The 15,820-nt window shown below is 38.7% G+C and overlaps 1 protein-coding gene across 3 annotated transcripts in view; it reads left to right on the top strand.

The window, feature by feature from the left end:
- Positions 1 to 15,820, top strand: part of ATG10 (autophagy related 10) — a 60,925-nt gene that overhangs the window by 35,294 nt on the left and 9,811 nt on the right. For all 3 annotated transcript variants that reach the window (XR_001920694.2, XR_001920693.2, XM_018072896.2), the window contains exons 4-5: positions 3,732 to 3,858; positions 10,237 to 10,334. Coding sequence is in view for 1 of the 3 variants with exons in the window: in XM_018072896.2 (XP_017928385.1) it covers positions 3,732 to 3,858; positions 10,237 to 10,334 (225 nt within the window). In the remaining 2 variants the exon portion in view is untranslated. The remainder of the gene's footprint in view (positions 1 to 3,731; positions 3,859 to 10,236; positions 10,335 to 15,820) is intronic.

The raw sequence follows: 15,820 nt of genomic DNA, 5'->3' as shown, positions 1-15,820 counted from the left end.
TTGGGCTGATATAAAACTCTTTGGGGCTCCCTAGCTCTGTTCAGCCATGCATAGATTTTTAGATGTTCCAAAGATCACCTAAAATGACTGTACTCCTTTTATTCATCTCATCAGCAAAGTTCATCTCATCAGCCAGAGAGATACCATCTAAACTTTTAGGCTACAAATTGTACTTTCCCGGCAAAAATACTGTGTGTTTTACTTACAGAGACTGTAAAGTACAGGATTGCACATCAACGATGTGTCTTTTTATGTCAGAAAATGGGAAATTGCTGTTTACTGAGAGGAAAGAGGATTAGAGTAGCCCTAAGAAGGATTCAGCTGTCTGCCTTTGTATGCAGATCTAAAATAGTCACAAATTAACCATTTTACCCTTAAAGCAATGCACACATGCAGCTTTTTTTTTTTTTCTAGAACAACAGTATTGAATACATGAACAGGTAGTTTTGCCATTTCCAGAAGTACCTTTAAGGGCAGGGCAAGCTGGTGACTAAGCAATAGGCAAGGCCATGATATCTGATGAAACATTAATGCCTGAGAAGCAGCATGATGTTGATTCCAGGAGGTTGGTCAGAGTGGATTTTGTGAATTTTAATGTAGTATCAGTCCTGGGTACAGACTCTTTCTCTTCCCCACCCCTAAACACGTGAAAGCCAATCTGTAGCTGCATTATTTTAATTTTGTTTTCTTTTTTCCACAGGCTGCTTTTTTTTTTGCAGCTTTTTGGGCTGCTTTTGGGTCTTTCTTTTGCTGTTCTCACTGAAGCTCTGATCAACTTTAAAGGCAATTCAGCATACTGTAAAGAAGCAATTTATATCTTCCTCAAGATATATATTTTTTTAAGGTGTATTTTGTATCTAACAGCGGGTATGATTGGTGTGAGGAGGAAAAGACTTCCTTAGTCCGTTACACATGTACATGGGAGCTGGGCATATCATACCTGACCTTACCTGGCCAGTGAAGTCAGGTACAGAAATCACCACTGTCCCTTCTGGCACGTTGTCTTCAGTATCTCTTCACATGCAGCTTTGAAAACTAGGTTAACACAGAGAGCACTTTTTTTAATGTTCCCTTTCAGTGCTTTAGATGCCTGTTCCCTGATAAGCTAAAATCAACCATTCCTGCAGCCGTGTAGAATTTCCCAGGAAACTTCTGTTCTGTGACCATCTGTGAGCTTCTCATTTAGTGTCCAAAAATGTACCTTCAGTTCCTTGGTCTGCAGCTTCCCAAGCTCTGGGCTTTCCATTTGTGAACTTCTATCCATTTGCCTCAGCAGCATCTGGTTGTCAAATACTCTAAAACTGTGGAAAATCACACCAGAAAAAAACCCTGAAAATATTTTGGATGTTACAGTTTATCAGTTTTTATATTTCCTTATAGATCGATCCATCGCTGAGTTACGTGAGGATGTGAGATAAAAATGCAAAATAGCTTTAAATTTCTTGTGTGTTAAGCCAGCATAGTGTTCAGAGGATGCTGTTTCTTGTTTTCTGTTCAATCTTTTTTTTAAATTTTGCTTGGACAGAGACCATAAGCCAATATTCAGAGTTGCTTGGCAGTAGCCAAGTTGTGAAATGCACACCCAACCTGCGGGGCATTATGGTTGCTTAGTTCATGCATGTAAATCTGGGAGTTTGAGCACCGAACAAGTCCACACCCATAGGGTCTTCTTGGAAAGTTTGTTCTGACATTTACTCTTAATGGCATTATTAATTTAATGGTTCCGTTTCCAGAGTCATTGAGAAATGACAGTTTTTAGAAAAGTCCAAACAACTTAGTGCTTAGCACTGTTTGAATATTAATTTGAAATGTTATGAAGTCTGTGCTGCAATTGGGGTATATGTCAATGCAGTTAGTTCCATCTCTTATGATTTAGTTCAAGTCTACTATAACTTTACTACTTTACACTATAAATATACATTAACAGGTAAAAAAAATAATCTCAGTTTTAGAAGCATTATTAACAAAAACAACCCCTGGCAAAAAGCCTTTAAAGAAAGTAGATCAGAGAATTTTTGGTGGATGCATTTGATTTGTCTTTTTGGCAAACAAAATCAGATTATTTAAGGATATATGGTCTATACTAAATGTAACAAAGAGAGATGCAGCTGTAGTAACTTTATTGTGCCAGTTACTGTGTGTCATGTGAAAAGGAGGGGGGTCTACCCAACCCTTGGTGTGGGGGAGATTTTCTTGATCCTCAGTGCTTTATTTGTCTGTTGGAGCCCCAGGAAAGCTGAGACTCCTGTGCCCAATCAGTCTGTCAGTGTCCCGTGAGGGGACCCTTCACTGAACAGATTCACAGGGTTGGAGGGTGATTTGACTGCCCTTTTCAGGAGGGGCTCAGGCAACCGTGTGGAGACCCCTCAGTGGATCTTCCCAGCCTGTTAACCACCACTGGCAACTGCCAGCAGCTGAGAAGGACTCACTCTAACAGTTTATGGAATACCACTCTTTATTAATACAAATTGGGACAGGTTAATAAGGTTCAAAGTCATCAGTGGTAGTGTCTGAGTGCAAAAATGAGTTTAAAGCGATCTAATATCCTCTAAAGCAAGCACAAGCTCTAATCCTAGAAACAGCATTCAGTGCACATAGAGTATGTTTCTTACCCAATAGGCCCCTATAGGGGGGAAGACAACATATGCCAGCAATTTCAGTGGAATCTTCCTAATTTTCCTCCTATCCTCAACTTACTTCTATACTATTTCTTTAGGTTAGGTGGAGCTTGAGTGACTTCAGTCATTAATACCTGAAAGGAGGTTGTAGCCAGGTGGGGGTTGGTCTCTTTTCCCAGACAACTATCAGCAAGACAAGAGGGCATGGTCTTAAGCTGTGCCAGGGGAGGTTTAGGTTGGATATTAGGAAGAATCTCTTTACAGAGAGGATGGTCAGCCATTGGAATGGGCTGCCCAGGGAGGTGGTGGATTCTCTGTCCCTGGAGGTTTTTAAGACAACACTGGATGTGGCACTTAGTGCCATGGTCTAGTAACCGCAGCGGTAGTGGATCAAGGGTTGGACTTGATGATCGCAGAGGTCCCTTCCAACCCAGCTGATTCTATGATTCTATGAATACTTTATCTCTGATTGATGTAAACTCACTTCACATGCTTAATGGGCGTGGTCACATCTTGGCTTCCAGGGATTCAGTAAAATTGTTGGCTCAGCTGCAGAGCATCTTCATGTCTGTCTCTTGGTTGACAGGTACTATGTGGTGTTTGAACTAAAAAGTGCCCCCATGTTCCCATCCCTGCAGGGATTTTTATGGAGTGAGGCCATAAAAAGTGAAGCCTCACCCTCTCTTCCATCCCCTTTAGCAGATGCTTATCATTGTATAGGGAACCTTTGTGTTACCATCGAGGGAGATGCATCTGCATTTTACCCTATAATTCTTAGTCTCCTCTAATTTTTAACCCCAACCATCTTCCCACACTGTGCATAAAGATTTTCAGAGATTTCAGGTCTTCTTTTAGAAAGATCTCAGTTCTGGAAATGCTTACACGTAGTTCACAGTTTGTGGAAGTTAGTATGTAAGAAGTCTTTGAAGGTTTTGGACTTCAGTGGTTTTCTTGCTAGTGTTGAAAACATTCCTTTGGGAATTTACATGAGTACTGCTGTGAAAGGGGTGGTTGCCATTATTTCTGCTCTGTGCATTTACTGAATTTGTGATAATTTCCCTTGATGCAAATGCAAAAGTTGATGTATTGTCCTGTTCATTTTTGTTGTTTTAGGAGTCTTTGGATGATTCTCAAGTAGCTGGAGTTTGTACAACAGAAGAAGTGATTCGCTATGAGTATCATGTCTTGTACTCCAGCAGCTACCAAGTACCTGTGCTTTATTTCAGGGCATGCTTTTTAGGTAAGACCGAGCAATCGTGTATTAAATATGTGGGATGCAGTAGATGTTAAAAACATGAATTCTTGTGTTAAAGTGAGGAACAGATGTGTAAAATAAGAAAATAAGAGATGAGGCTGCTCACCAGTAAATTTTGTAACACAGAGCTTCAGGACCATGGAATAGATGATATCACCTCAGCCTGAGGGAGGCTGAACTTTGGCTCTTGGCATTGTGCCTGTGGTTGACTAAAACTGCTGGTCATTTTTCTTGTTCCTTTTCTTGAAATGACTGCAGAAACTTAATGCAGCACGTTTGAATTGGGCCACGCAGTAAGTGGGCATAATCACAGAGCTTGTGTGTTTCTTTGGAGCCTGAATTTGAGTCAAAAGGTTGGGGTCTAAATGTGTCTTTAAAATTGTATGCTGTTTTCTGTTTAAATTTGCTGCTTAAGGGAAAATAAAATAATACCAATATGGTATTGAGTTTTTGTATTTAAACTGGCTCTGGAGGCACTAACTGATCATCTTTCCTTCCTGAAATATGCATCTTGTTACCTAAGGCTGCTGTTTGTGTCACTTATTTAATCAGCAAACAGAGTGATCGCACTGTGGCATTGGCTGTGCTCTGTACCTCACTGCCCAAAGTCTATGTCCAGCACTGGTACAGGCTGCCTGGGGCAGTGGCGAAGTCACCCTCCCTGGAAGTGTTCAAAAAACGTGTGGATGTGGCACTTGGGGACAGGATTTAGTGCTGAACATGGCCATGCTGGGTTAAGGCTTGGACTCAATTTTAGAAGTCTTTTCAGACCTAAATGATTCAGTGATCAACATCTTTTGTGTTTTGAATAATATCTTACCTTTATCTAGATAAAGATGTCTGAATGTTGCCAGTGATATCTTTTCTTTTTTAATTAAAAAGTAGCTTAAGCTGCTTTGAATGTGTTTGGTAGATTTAATCACTCTCTGCCTTATATTGTTTAATGGTTTCTAATTTTGCAGTGTTGGCATTTTGAAAGGCACTTCACATTCAAAATTGGAGAACAAATTCTCATAGACTCCCTGGTGGAAAGATTTTAGTCTGAGGTGCAGTTTCAGGAATGGATAATTTGGGGTAAATTTTCAGACTGGGACATGGGGAATTGGGGACATTGCTCTGCCTTTACCACCAACAGAACTCATTTGCACACATCCTGCTGCAAATTTATTTCTAGTTTTATTACAGGCTTTTACAAATGTGCACTGTTTTGCCTTTAAACTTGTTGTGCAGACAGGAAGACAAAGGAAGTTTTGCTGTGAGAGACGGGTTAACCTATTTGTGGTCCCGAAAAATGTAATTTTCTTCATTTTTGCTGAATTAATAGTTCACTGTCTCTACAAGAAGAGGATGGAGACACTGCAGGTAGAGGAAGTAGGACACTATCTCTACTGTACTGTACTTTCATATAATTAGTATTCACCATAAGCAGTTAATCACCAGAGAAGAGCTCACAGAGACAAAACCAGTTGTTTAGCTTGTCAGCATCAGGGAATCGGAGGTGTTGAAACATGACTCCTTATAGCTGGAAGTGGGTATTACAGGAGCCAGTGGATGATCTAATGCACAATCATGGTATTATGTGCAAACAGCTCCCCTTGCAGTACAGAATTGTAATTGTTTCTGCAAGTACAATTACCTTTTAAAACACTTCTTGGGAACCTTTCACAATGGAGAGCAAGGGCTTTTTTTGGATACTTCCTGAAGTCACCTGGGTTCTCTTTTAACATTTAAGTATACCTGACTCTTGAAGAGAGAAGGATACACAGTGGTGGCAATAAGTGCATTTCCTACAATGTTTTCAGCAAGTACTCTCTGATTTTAATTACGGATAGCTTACCTTTGAAATTCTATCTTCCCCGCATGTTGTTTGCCTGCTTGTGCTGTGCTGTCTGAAGGTCCCAACATGGAGTTTTTGGGATTGTGTAGGTGACAGTTGCTCACAATCTCTTGAGATACCTGAGCAGTGTATGTTTTATCTTGTCCCAAACCTGGTATGAGGAAAATTCAAGGTAATGGCCTGAGATTTTTTTCCTTTGAGGTAATAGTCTTCATGTGATAGGCTCCTCACCTTGCTTCTCGGACAACAAGCAATACTCACTGCGTTCCTCATCTGAAATAATCAAGGAAGAATTTTCCAGACACCTTCATCAATTTCCCAGTCTAAATTCCTACCATTATTTGTAAATTAGGTAACAGAATCAATTCCTCACCAATGTCTTGTGAGCTGTTCATGATTTCCCTTGAATCCTGTCCGTACTGATCCTGATGTTAATTAGAGCTGTTGCAGGGGGTGGAGCTGAGCTATAATCCTTCCAGGATTTCCACAGCCCTGTCCAGTCTTGCCTTCCCCAGGAGCGGGACACAGAGTTAGAATGCAAAACTCTGCTTCCTCCCTGGCAGTGTGTTCAATGGCCATTACACCTAGATAATAATAATAATAATAATAATAATAATAATAATAACAACAACAACAACAGTAACAACAACAACAATAATAATAATAATAATTCTGTTCAACCTGATGGAGTAGTTTTGTCGTATTCACTTCCTCACTTTGTGTGTTCTAACAGCAGCTGATGCTACCTGTGCAAATCTGCCAGACTCTTGACAAACTCTTCTTGAATGATGAAATCCTACCTTTTTCCCACTGTATGTGAGTCCAGTTCCCATTGACTTGGTCTCTCACAGTCCCTCCTAGGAAAAAGGCTCCCTGTAGAGTTACTGGGGGGATTTTCCTGTCATTTTCAGCTTGGTTGGCATCTTTAGGAGCTTGTGTCAGTGAAGACATCCAGTTTTCACTCCTCTCTTCTACCAGTTATGTTCAACCGCTACAGATCACTTCTTCCTGCAGAAGGGAAAAACTTGCATTGTGTCCTTATCCTTGCTGCTGTCTAAATTGGATGAAATAGCTTATTTTCTGGAATTCATGTATAGACCTCTTTTTTTTGAGATGAAGTTTGATACGTAAGGTGGTGTAAGGTAAGGTTTGAAATTTTAATTGCAGCAGAACTTAAACATTCTGAGACACATCTAAACTTCTTGGTAGTCTCTGGGTGTAGATTTACAGGGAGGATCTTGTTCTGTGCAAGGACAAATATTTCAGTTGAAAATAATGATTAAAGTGTGATGAGCGTGTCTGGAAAGATGCTTGAGAACATTATAGGATGCCAAGAAGATATTTTTAGGCTACATGTATACACATAAGAAACATTTTTCACTACCTCGTGATGCTTCCCCACGTGGCATATATTCCTAAATTCAGACTTCCTGAAGTCACAGTCTGTGTCAGGAGCTCAAGGCAGTGGTTCCAATACCTCAGAGGCTCCTTTCCCCAAAATCAGCCTTATGCCTGCCATACCTTCCAGAAATAGGAGCCTCTCTTCCTTTCTCTGGCTTTTGGGACTATCAGGTAGGTAGTTGAAGAAATCCCTGCTGACATCACCCCTGCTGGTATGTGATGTCAGCAGTTAGCCCTCTTAGAGACAGATGGTGTAGGCAATTATCCTTCCTCTTCAATGCTGGCATCGGCCGGATGGGCTGGGCTAGGTCCAGTAAGCTTTCTTTAATCAGCAGAGTATTCACCTCTTTTCTTAGTCTTTAATAGACCAAGGAACTTAGGTCTTTTCCTGAACCATCCTTCATCTGAAGCCATACATTCAAAAACCTCTTGTCATAGATTAAAAAACCAGAGTGAGGTAGCAACCACACAATCACAGGTGAGCACAGGCACCATTCAGGAATTACCTTGCCTGCTAAAAAAATGATGGCTTATCTCGCACTTCTTGTTTTTCCTGAAAAGTTAAAGGAATCATCATGAATGCTGTCTAAATACTGAAAAGAAAGAGCAGAACTAGTGGGAGTCAGTAAGGGCTTCAGCCTTACTCCTCTAGGAAAAAGAGAAGGAATTGGTTTTTGAAGCTGATCTGTTCAAAATCTATCTAGCTCTGTGACATATAGCTAAATCCCTGCCAACAAAAACCATGCTAATCAGTGGTTAGGGAGAGTGAGCTTCTGAAGTGGTGTAACTTCCTCTAACCCTGAAGGCATGACTTTCTGTATTCATAATCATACTGGGCCTGGCTGAAGCACTTTCCAGAATGCAGATTTACTCCCTGAACTCAGAAGCATGTAACCACCATGTCCTTTCTCAGAAATACAGCTGCTCTTAAGACCATGTCCCGTAAGAACTGGTTTTATTGTGGCTTTGGACATAAATGAGATTGAATAATTTGTATGATTTGATATTCCCTTTAGCTGTAATGGTGTTTTTTCTCTTTTGGCAACAGTTTCTCAAGATTGTTTTTTATAAAATGTGTCAGAATGATGCCTCAAAACAATTTTGTACACCATTTCACTCAAAAGTGTAAAAAATCCCTTTAATTGAGAATGTCAGAAATGATTAAAAACTTTAAATTGGGAATCTCAGAAATTGCTAAATTACTAAAAGTTTTAAAATTATTAAAATTATTAAAAACTTTAAATTGGGAGTCTCAGAAATTGTTCAAAGCCCTCCATAAACATCAAGAAAACAGAATACAGCAACTTGGGAAGCCTCAAAATTTTCTCTGAGAATATATGTGGAATTTGCCTGCCTAAAGAGTTTCCGGTCTTTGCAAGAATTAAGATACCAGCTGAGAGCTGCAACTCGTCTGTGGTGACATGATTAACCCCAAGTGGGCCATCGAGAAGCTTTTCTCAGAAAAGTTTGTTGTGATCTAAACAGTTTAATAATAAAACTATTCCAGCTAGGCTTGGGATGAGCCGTGGGACATGGAGCAAACTGTGCCCTCGTGGGTAAGTGATGAGTAAATGTAATGATGGTAAATCTGGAGCCTCTGCCTTCCTCTCCTGCCACTTGTCTTGGCTTGGTGCTGCTGTTTCTTCCTCTTTCTGGCTGAACTTCCTGAGTTCAGCTCCATCACGGGGAAGAATGAGGCACAAAGCCAAGAGGCTCTTGGCTCGGAAGGTGCCACAGTGGCCCCCTTGTTGCCAGCAGCAACAATTACTGACTGCTCTGCCAGCCCACATGGATATTAGAAGTCTCAGTGGGTAGCAAGAATGTGCACCAGGGCTACTAAACACGTGAGAGTGCTGGCAGCCCTGGAAAAATGGGTCTAAAAGTGCCCAGAGAATACAGGTCTGTGTTTTGGGCAAGTCTGGGAGCTTGAGAAAGAATTGGATTTGCTGCGCGGTAAACACAAAACTCAGTTTTACCTATAATATGGTTAATGCTTCAATAATATTTGATTACTTCTATAAACGAGATTAACAGAGTCAGAGTAATCCATTCCACCTGTACAATCTGAATTTGCTCAGGTGTTACTATAAAAGTTCACAAGGGAAGGTGTACAGAACAAAATGTGGAGTGCCAAATCAAATGTTGCATTAGGATGTGTTATTCTAGATTTTACACTTGGACTTACTCTGCAGGTTGGAAATGGAATTGCAGGTATGCATGGCATCTTCTGTTACCTACACACAGGTGATCTGAGCATAAATATATCTTTCTAAAGTTAATTACATTAGAATTTAGAAAAATTAGTATTTGCTAATACAAATTTCTTAGTATTAGCAAACCATCTCCAGTGCAGTTCTGGTATCTTCATCATAAGACAGTGGACATGATGGTCTAACAAGTCTCATGTCCATGAGGATGCCATGGAATAGCTGGTTAATATGCTGTTACCCTCTCAGATAACTTAAGTGCCACATGATTTTGCTATAAGTTCAGAACTTGGTGCTTTTTTATAAATATATATGCAGAAAATAAAAGAGAGGCAGTAGGCAGCTGGTTGGAACTTATGTCTAAACATGGCATTCAAATGTTAATTGTGTGAATAACTCTTTTTCATTTTACAGACGTGCAAATGTCAGTAGAATAAAACTATTTGTCAGAGGATGATGATTTCTGACACCTGATAAATGCCAAGATGAAGCTACTTATTGAAAGTGTATCAAAATACTCTGTTTGCCATAAACAAATGCTCATTAAAAATTGACATGCTTATTTTCTAAGTAGTCGACACTAATATCTTGGCATAATTCTAGTGTCACAGGTAAAAATCTGATGCAACAATACCATATAAATGGAGCTCAAGAAAAAAATTAAGAGCCTGTAGGTTACGAAAATGCAGCAAACTTTTATCTGCAGAATTTTGCTCCTCAGATTTTTCCACTCTCTCACTATTAATTGGATATACTTACGCACTAGATAACTCTTCATGGTGTTATTTTGTGGTTTTAAATTAATCTCATCCAAACTTTTATTTTACAAAATTAGCTTTAGTTTTGCTATTTTGCTGTTGAATATTAAAGATATGCTTAAGAGCTTTGGCTGGGCGTGGTTGTTTCTCCCCATCGCAGATGGAAGACCTTTAACTCTGGAGGAAATATGGGGAAGTGTTCATGCATGTTACCAGGATCGTCTGCAGGAGGGGCCCTGGGACACCATCACACAGCAGGTGAGGATCCACTGGTCCTTTACAAAACTTTGGAATGCAGTATATGCCTGAGAATCCTCAGTGGCCTTATTCCTTCCCTGGACACAAGTAATAAATATAAATATAAAAATAAATACATAAATATATATGCATGCACACGTGCACACAGACACAAGTCTGACTCTGGTTGTGCTTAGCCAGTTACCAGCAATAGTTTCAGTTCTGGTTTTGAAAGGATATATATTTAAGGCTTAGTTTGACAGTGTCTCACATTTAGAATACTCTTCCAACGCCCATCCGTAATTCAGGTGATTTCTGAGCAATCATGGATTTGGGTTAATACAAAAGTAGACTTATTTATGTAAGTAAAATATATTATTGTAACACTTCACGCGTTGTCTTGTAATCAAATTACCAAAAAATAATGTGTGTCATTTTCAGTTTTAAATAGACTTGCAATCCTCGGGACTGAATGAGAGAAAGTTGGTCTCTCATCAAACAATAAGTTATTGCAGTCTAATAGTGAAACATGGTTCAGAGCTGACTTGGTTGCTCTGATCTCTTCCCTGTTACTCCAGCTCCCCAGTGCAAGTTTGGACAAAGACTAGAGACTCTCCAGGTGTGAATTTTTTTCCCATCAGACCAAAATACCAATGTGTCCTTTACCCCTCCCCTTTCCTTCCTTAATTTTTTGGTTTTAGCTTTTTCCAGGTCTCTTGCCACAGCAGCTGACACAACGGGGATGTGACTTCCACTGAGTTCTACAGGTGTTCCCCTAATTAAAATAATACAGTTTAATTACAGGATGCCTACTTGTAGATGGTACTCAGCCATCTACAGTGGAAACATGAGCAGCATTTTTGTTTTTTGCAGCCACGGACTATTATTTATATTATGACAAACATTATTTTTCTGGTATTTGCTGTGCATGTCTGAATTTCAGTTGAGAGTTGGCAGATTCTTGTAATACACACTTTTACATAAAGCATTACCTGGCTTGTCTATGAATGAAGATGAGAAAATTAGATTTTAATAAAATGATGTAATAATGTGACACTAGTGAGAAAAAGGCATAAACAGTATGTTCAGAATGTGTAAAATCAGAGTGGTGGAAGCCAAAAGGAAAAACAGGTCACTCTCACAGGGGGGTTATTTCTGCCTCTTAAGGGACAGTAAAGTAAAAACTGTCCTACATCTAATAATTGGAGTTTTGTGTAAGAAATATGCACACAAATTTTTGCAGAAACGGGGTTTTTGGGTGGCAAAATGTGTGAAGAGATGAACCTGTTTCTGTGACACCTCTCCAGAGGCAGTTCAGCCACTGTGAATCCAGTGACAAACATGAACTAAGAGGAAAAAAAGAACATTTTGGAGAAATTTAGCGAAGTTATAGCAGCAAAATGTGACTTTCTGTTGAAATAAGGAGATTATGGAAGATAATAAAAACACACTGTAAGCACTAGCCTGCAAGCCTCAGATCAAAGCAAGAGTTAAGTCTACAATAAAAAGAGAACTTTTCCCCCCTCAGATGAATCAGGGCTCTGAATTGCAATACGGAGCTTTCCCTCTCTGCTTCTCTGCTGACCCATTTTGTTATGTGGGTTAGGCTTTGCCTGCAGGGACACACATTCTACAATACAAGTCACTGGGCAGGCTCATCAAATCAGACTTGAACACTCAGTACACATGAACAGCACAGAGAAAAGGTTTAAGGTTTTAATCCAAAACAGATACAGATTTTAAATGGTATAAGCACTCCACCACTGGGAGGAAAAACAGAGCTTACCATTGCCCACACATATTACTTAGCTTTTAACTAGGGCTGATTTGTCCTTTGATTGCAGATTAGGAAAAGAAAGGCTTACTGTCTGGTTTTTTTTGGCCTTCCAGATCCAGAATCTTACACTAATCATTTGGGACCTTTATTCCAATGTGTTTTATGAAATGCAGGTGCCATGCCTGTGCACATTTCTGATACAACTGTATTTTGGCTTATACTCTCTGTGGTAAAATGTATCTGAAATCAGGAGCTGAGACATTGCCTGAACTCCAAAGAATGTAGGTATTTGGCATTTACTGAATTTTAGGTAAAATTTGGACTTCTGTAGTTTTGTTTATTGTAGAAAGTCATGCTCATTTTCAGAGAAAGCATCTTTGAATATTTTTACTGACTAGATTATTGGAAAAATCAGAAGTCAGTTACCTTCTCATAAATAAATTAACATGATAAGGTTGCATAGTATTTTATAATGATAATTGATAAATGGTGATGATTTAATTGCACTTCCTCTAGTAATAACCTTAAAATGCTCAAATGAAGTTCCTGTGATTGGCTTTCTTCTGAGGTAAATCTCCCTGGTGCCTTCAGTCATTCCTTCTCTACATCCGGTGATAGCTTGCTTTAGCTGTTTTAAAGAATACAAATCAATTAGAACACATAGCTGTTTAACAAAACTTCTAAATGTTGCTACAGGTCTCTGTGGGTGTTTCCTGATGGCGTATAATGACATCAATTTAGCACACCTGGTAAGGTCTGTGTGAGCTGGAAGTAGCTTAATTCTGCAATGACAGGAAAATTAAGGAGTATTTATGGATTAATGTTGCCTTCCAGAAATATTGCCAACTGTGGATTTTAACTTCTTTTTACAGAGATTCAGAAGTAGAATTGCAGATATTGCATGCCTTTCTCCTGAACAGCTTACTTACAACTTGGTGGGTGGTTTTAGTGTTAGGTATTTATTTTACTTAGTTATATTAGTTATTTAAATATAATATAAAAATATAATATAAAATATAATATCAATCTTATTTATACTATATAAGGGTATACATATATATATTGCATATATATTACATATATTTACATATATGTATTACATTACATTTTTACATATATATTACATATATTTGTATAAGTTATGCACAAATACATAGTGGCATTGTCTCAACAGCTCAAACATACTGTATGTATGTAATATCCTTCTGTATGCAATATCCACATAAATATTGAGGTATAATAACCCAGTTAAAAAGGCAGCAGCCAGAAAGGACCATGATCAAATGCTAAACAATGAGGCAATTTGAAAGAAAAAAATGTCCACAAGAATAGGAAAAAGGTTGGAAAACAAAGAACAGAGAACAGAAATGAGACAAATGGGAAAAATCTTCACAATTATAAAGGTGAATATATTTTATCACATGTGCTTGGTGTAACAACCATGAATTTAAAAAACAAGGTTAAGTAATGTTTAGTTAATCTATAAAGGCTACATTTGACCTTTTTGTCATTTTGGAAATCTCTGAGGATGAGTGGTAGATGTGAAACAGCAGAAAGTGACTCTGTGGTTGTAGCTAGAGTTTCTGTCTTCAGACTGTGTGGTGTTGTTTGGGTCTTTGCTGTGTAAGTTGGAAATACATTAATTTTTCATCTTTCTTTGCCCTGATGCATATTTATAGAAGTGCATACAAAGTAGAAGGACCTCAACAGGGGGAGGGACAACACTCAGAGAAAAATGCATGTCTAAGACTATGATGAAGCTGAATTTGTTTATTTTATTAATTTTAATTCTTGTTACTCGTGCTAATCTGTGTCTTCATTGATTTTTCTTCTGAGTGGAAGCAAACTGGCAGGAGAATTTTAAAAGCTGATAAATGAACCTGATCGCAGTCAGTACTAAGTATCACCAACAGTTTTGTTTTTAACAGAGTGATGTTGTCATAAAGTCTGACCTTTCCCTGAGAAAACAAAGTCATAAACACAATCAGGTGTGTGTGCTAAGGCTTAATCAATGCTTGGTGATGATGGAATGTAAAATCAAACATCCAAGGGTAGAAATCGAACTTTGTTATTACAGGAGGCTCAAAGGTTGAAAAAACTAACCAATAAAACTGAACAAAAGTTCGGTGGCTTGAAGATCCTACAGAAAGAGTCTAAAAAACTGTCTAAATAGTCTAAAATCCTGTGAGTCAGGATTCCAGAGGAAATGGAAGTTCCAGAGCACATGTCCATCCATCCCTCCCTTCCTCTTTAACCAGCACTGCTCAGACATGGTTACTTCTGTTATCAACAGCCATGGGAGGGAGCGCATTTCATGTGTCATACCTTGGCTCTGGGCTTGCCAACAATAAACCAGCATTTTACTGGTTTAGCACAGAAAAAGTAATTCAGACCATTCTGACACTGACTGTATCTTAAGTCTCAGAATAGCAGGTGATCGGGAATTTTGCATCTGTTTTTTTTCTCAAGCATTTATTTCTCAGCTTAATCTGAATGAGGTGTTTTTTCATCTGTCATTTGATACTTAGCAGGTAGCTGTAATGTAATCTGTTATATGTCTGCTCTGTCATATAAAAAGTCATCAACCAACCTAAACTACCCAAGTCACAGCACAGAACTGCACTATCTCTGTATTAATCCAGAGTCTGCTCTTTTTCAGTCAGGAGTTAAGAATCTGGAACACATGTTCTTTATAGTACTTCAATAATCCTGTCCATTACATCACTTAATTTATAGCAGTGTTAACAGAAAAATCAATAAACATTATTTCTAAAATGGCAGGGATGTTAATAGTGTGATTTTAAAAAAGGAGAAAGAATCAAAACTCTGAACAGAACACACTGACATAGTGTTGTAGAGGCACATCTTGCTGGAAATGTGATAGGGAGGATTTAAATAATTTTGAAAAATGTGTGTAGGTCACTATTCTTAGACATACAAATCTTTCTTGCCATATTGTGGGATTTTGCTAAGTGGGGAAGGCTGTATACAGTATATCTTAACAGAAGGTTGCTAAGACCGCTCTTAAATCATTTTGAGTCATATCAACAGTTGCTATGGATCCCCTGCTAATATTTTTGGAAAATTATTAGTACAACTTCCTGAGAAAAGGGAGTCTTTCAGTGCAGACTGGAAAGCTGTTTGACAGGGAGAAGACCTAGGGGTGGGAAAGCTGGGTGGATATTTATTTCCCACTAAAATTTTCTATGATGTATTGAACTTCTGGGGTTTAAACCAAACTGTAGTACTGTACAAGCTAGCAAGTAGGTTTTATTTTAAAACTAGGCATTAACTAATAATGTTTAGCTGCCCTACAGTGTAATCTTGCTTTTCCCAGTAAGACTTCATGGACATAAAACCCAGTCCAACTAACTTCAAGGCCTGGTACTATTGTTACTTGAGTTGGTCGGTTTTTCTGAAATGAAGGTTCAGTAATATTTTCCACACAGGTACATAATCAATTAAATGAATGACAGTGTAGTAGTATTGGTTCTTTTGATTATTTCCCATTCTGTAGAAAATGCCTAGCATGTACAGGTAACTTATGTAGCAGTGGTTCTGCTTCCACAGATGTTTCCAAACAGAGATTTTGTGGTATAAGTTGTAACAGCAACTTACTGTATGCCTGGTCCAGCATCTCTCCTTGTGCGCTAAGGTGGATTGCCCTTGTGTCTTCCCACTGCCATGACCTCTGATAGTTCACTGCTGGAAAATGAAGCTGGTTACTGAA

The sequence above is a fragment of the Manacus vitellinus genome, unplaced genomic scaffold (genome assembly GCF_001715985.3).
Source record: "Manacus vitellinus isolate BGI_N305 unplaced genomic scaffold, ASM171598v3 scaffold_23_pilon, whole genome shotgun sequence".
Lineage (NCBI taxonomy): Eukaryota > Metazoa > Chordata > Aves > Passeriformes > Pipridae > Manacus > Manacus vitellinus.
Note: the sequence above shows the minus strand (reverse complement) of the source record. Positions and strands in the feature narration are given on the sequence as shown.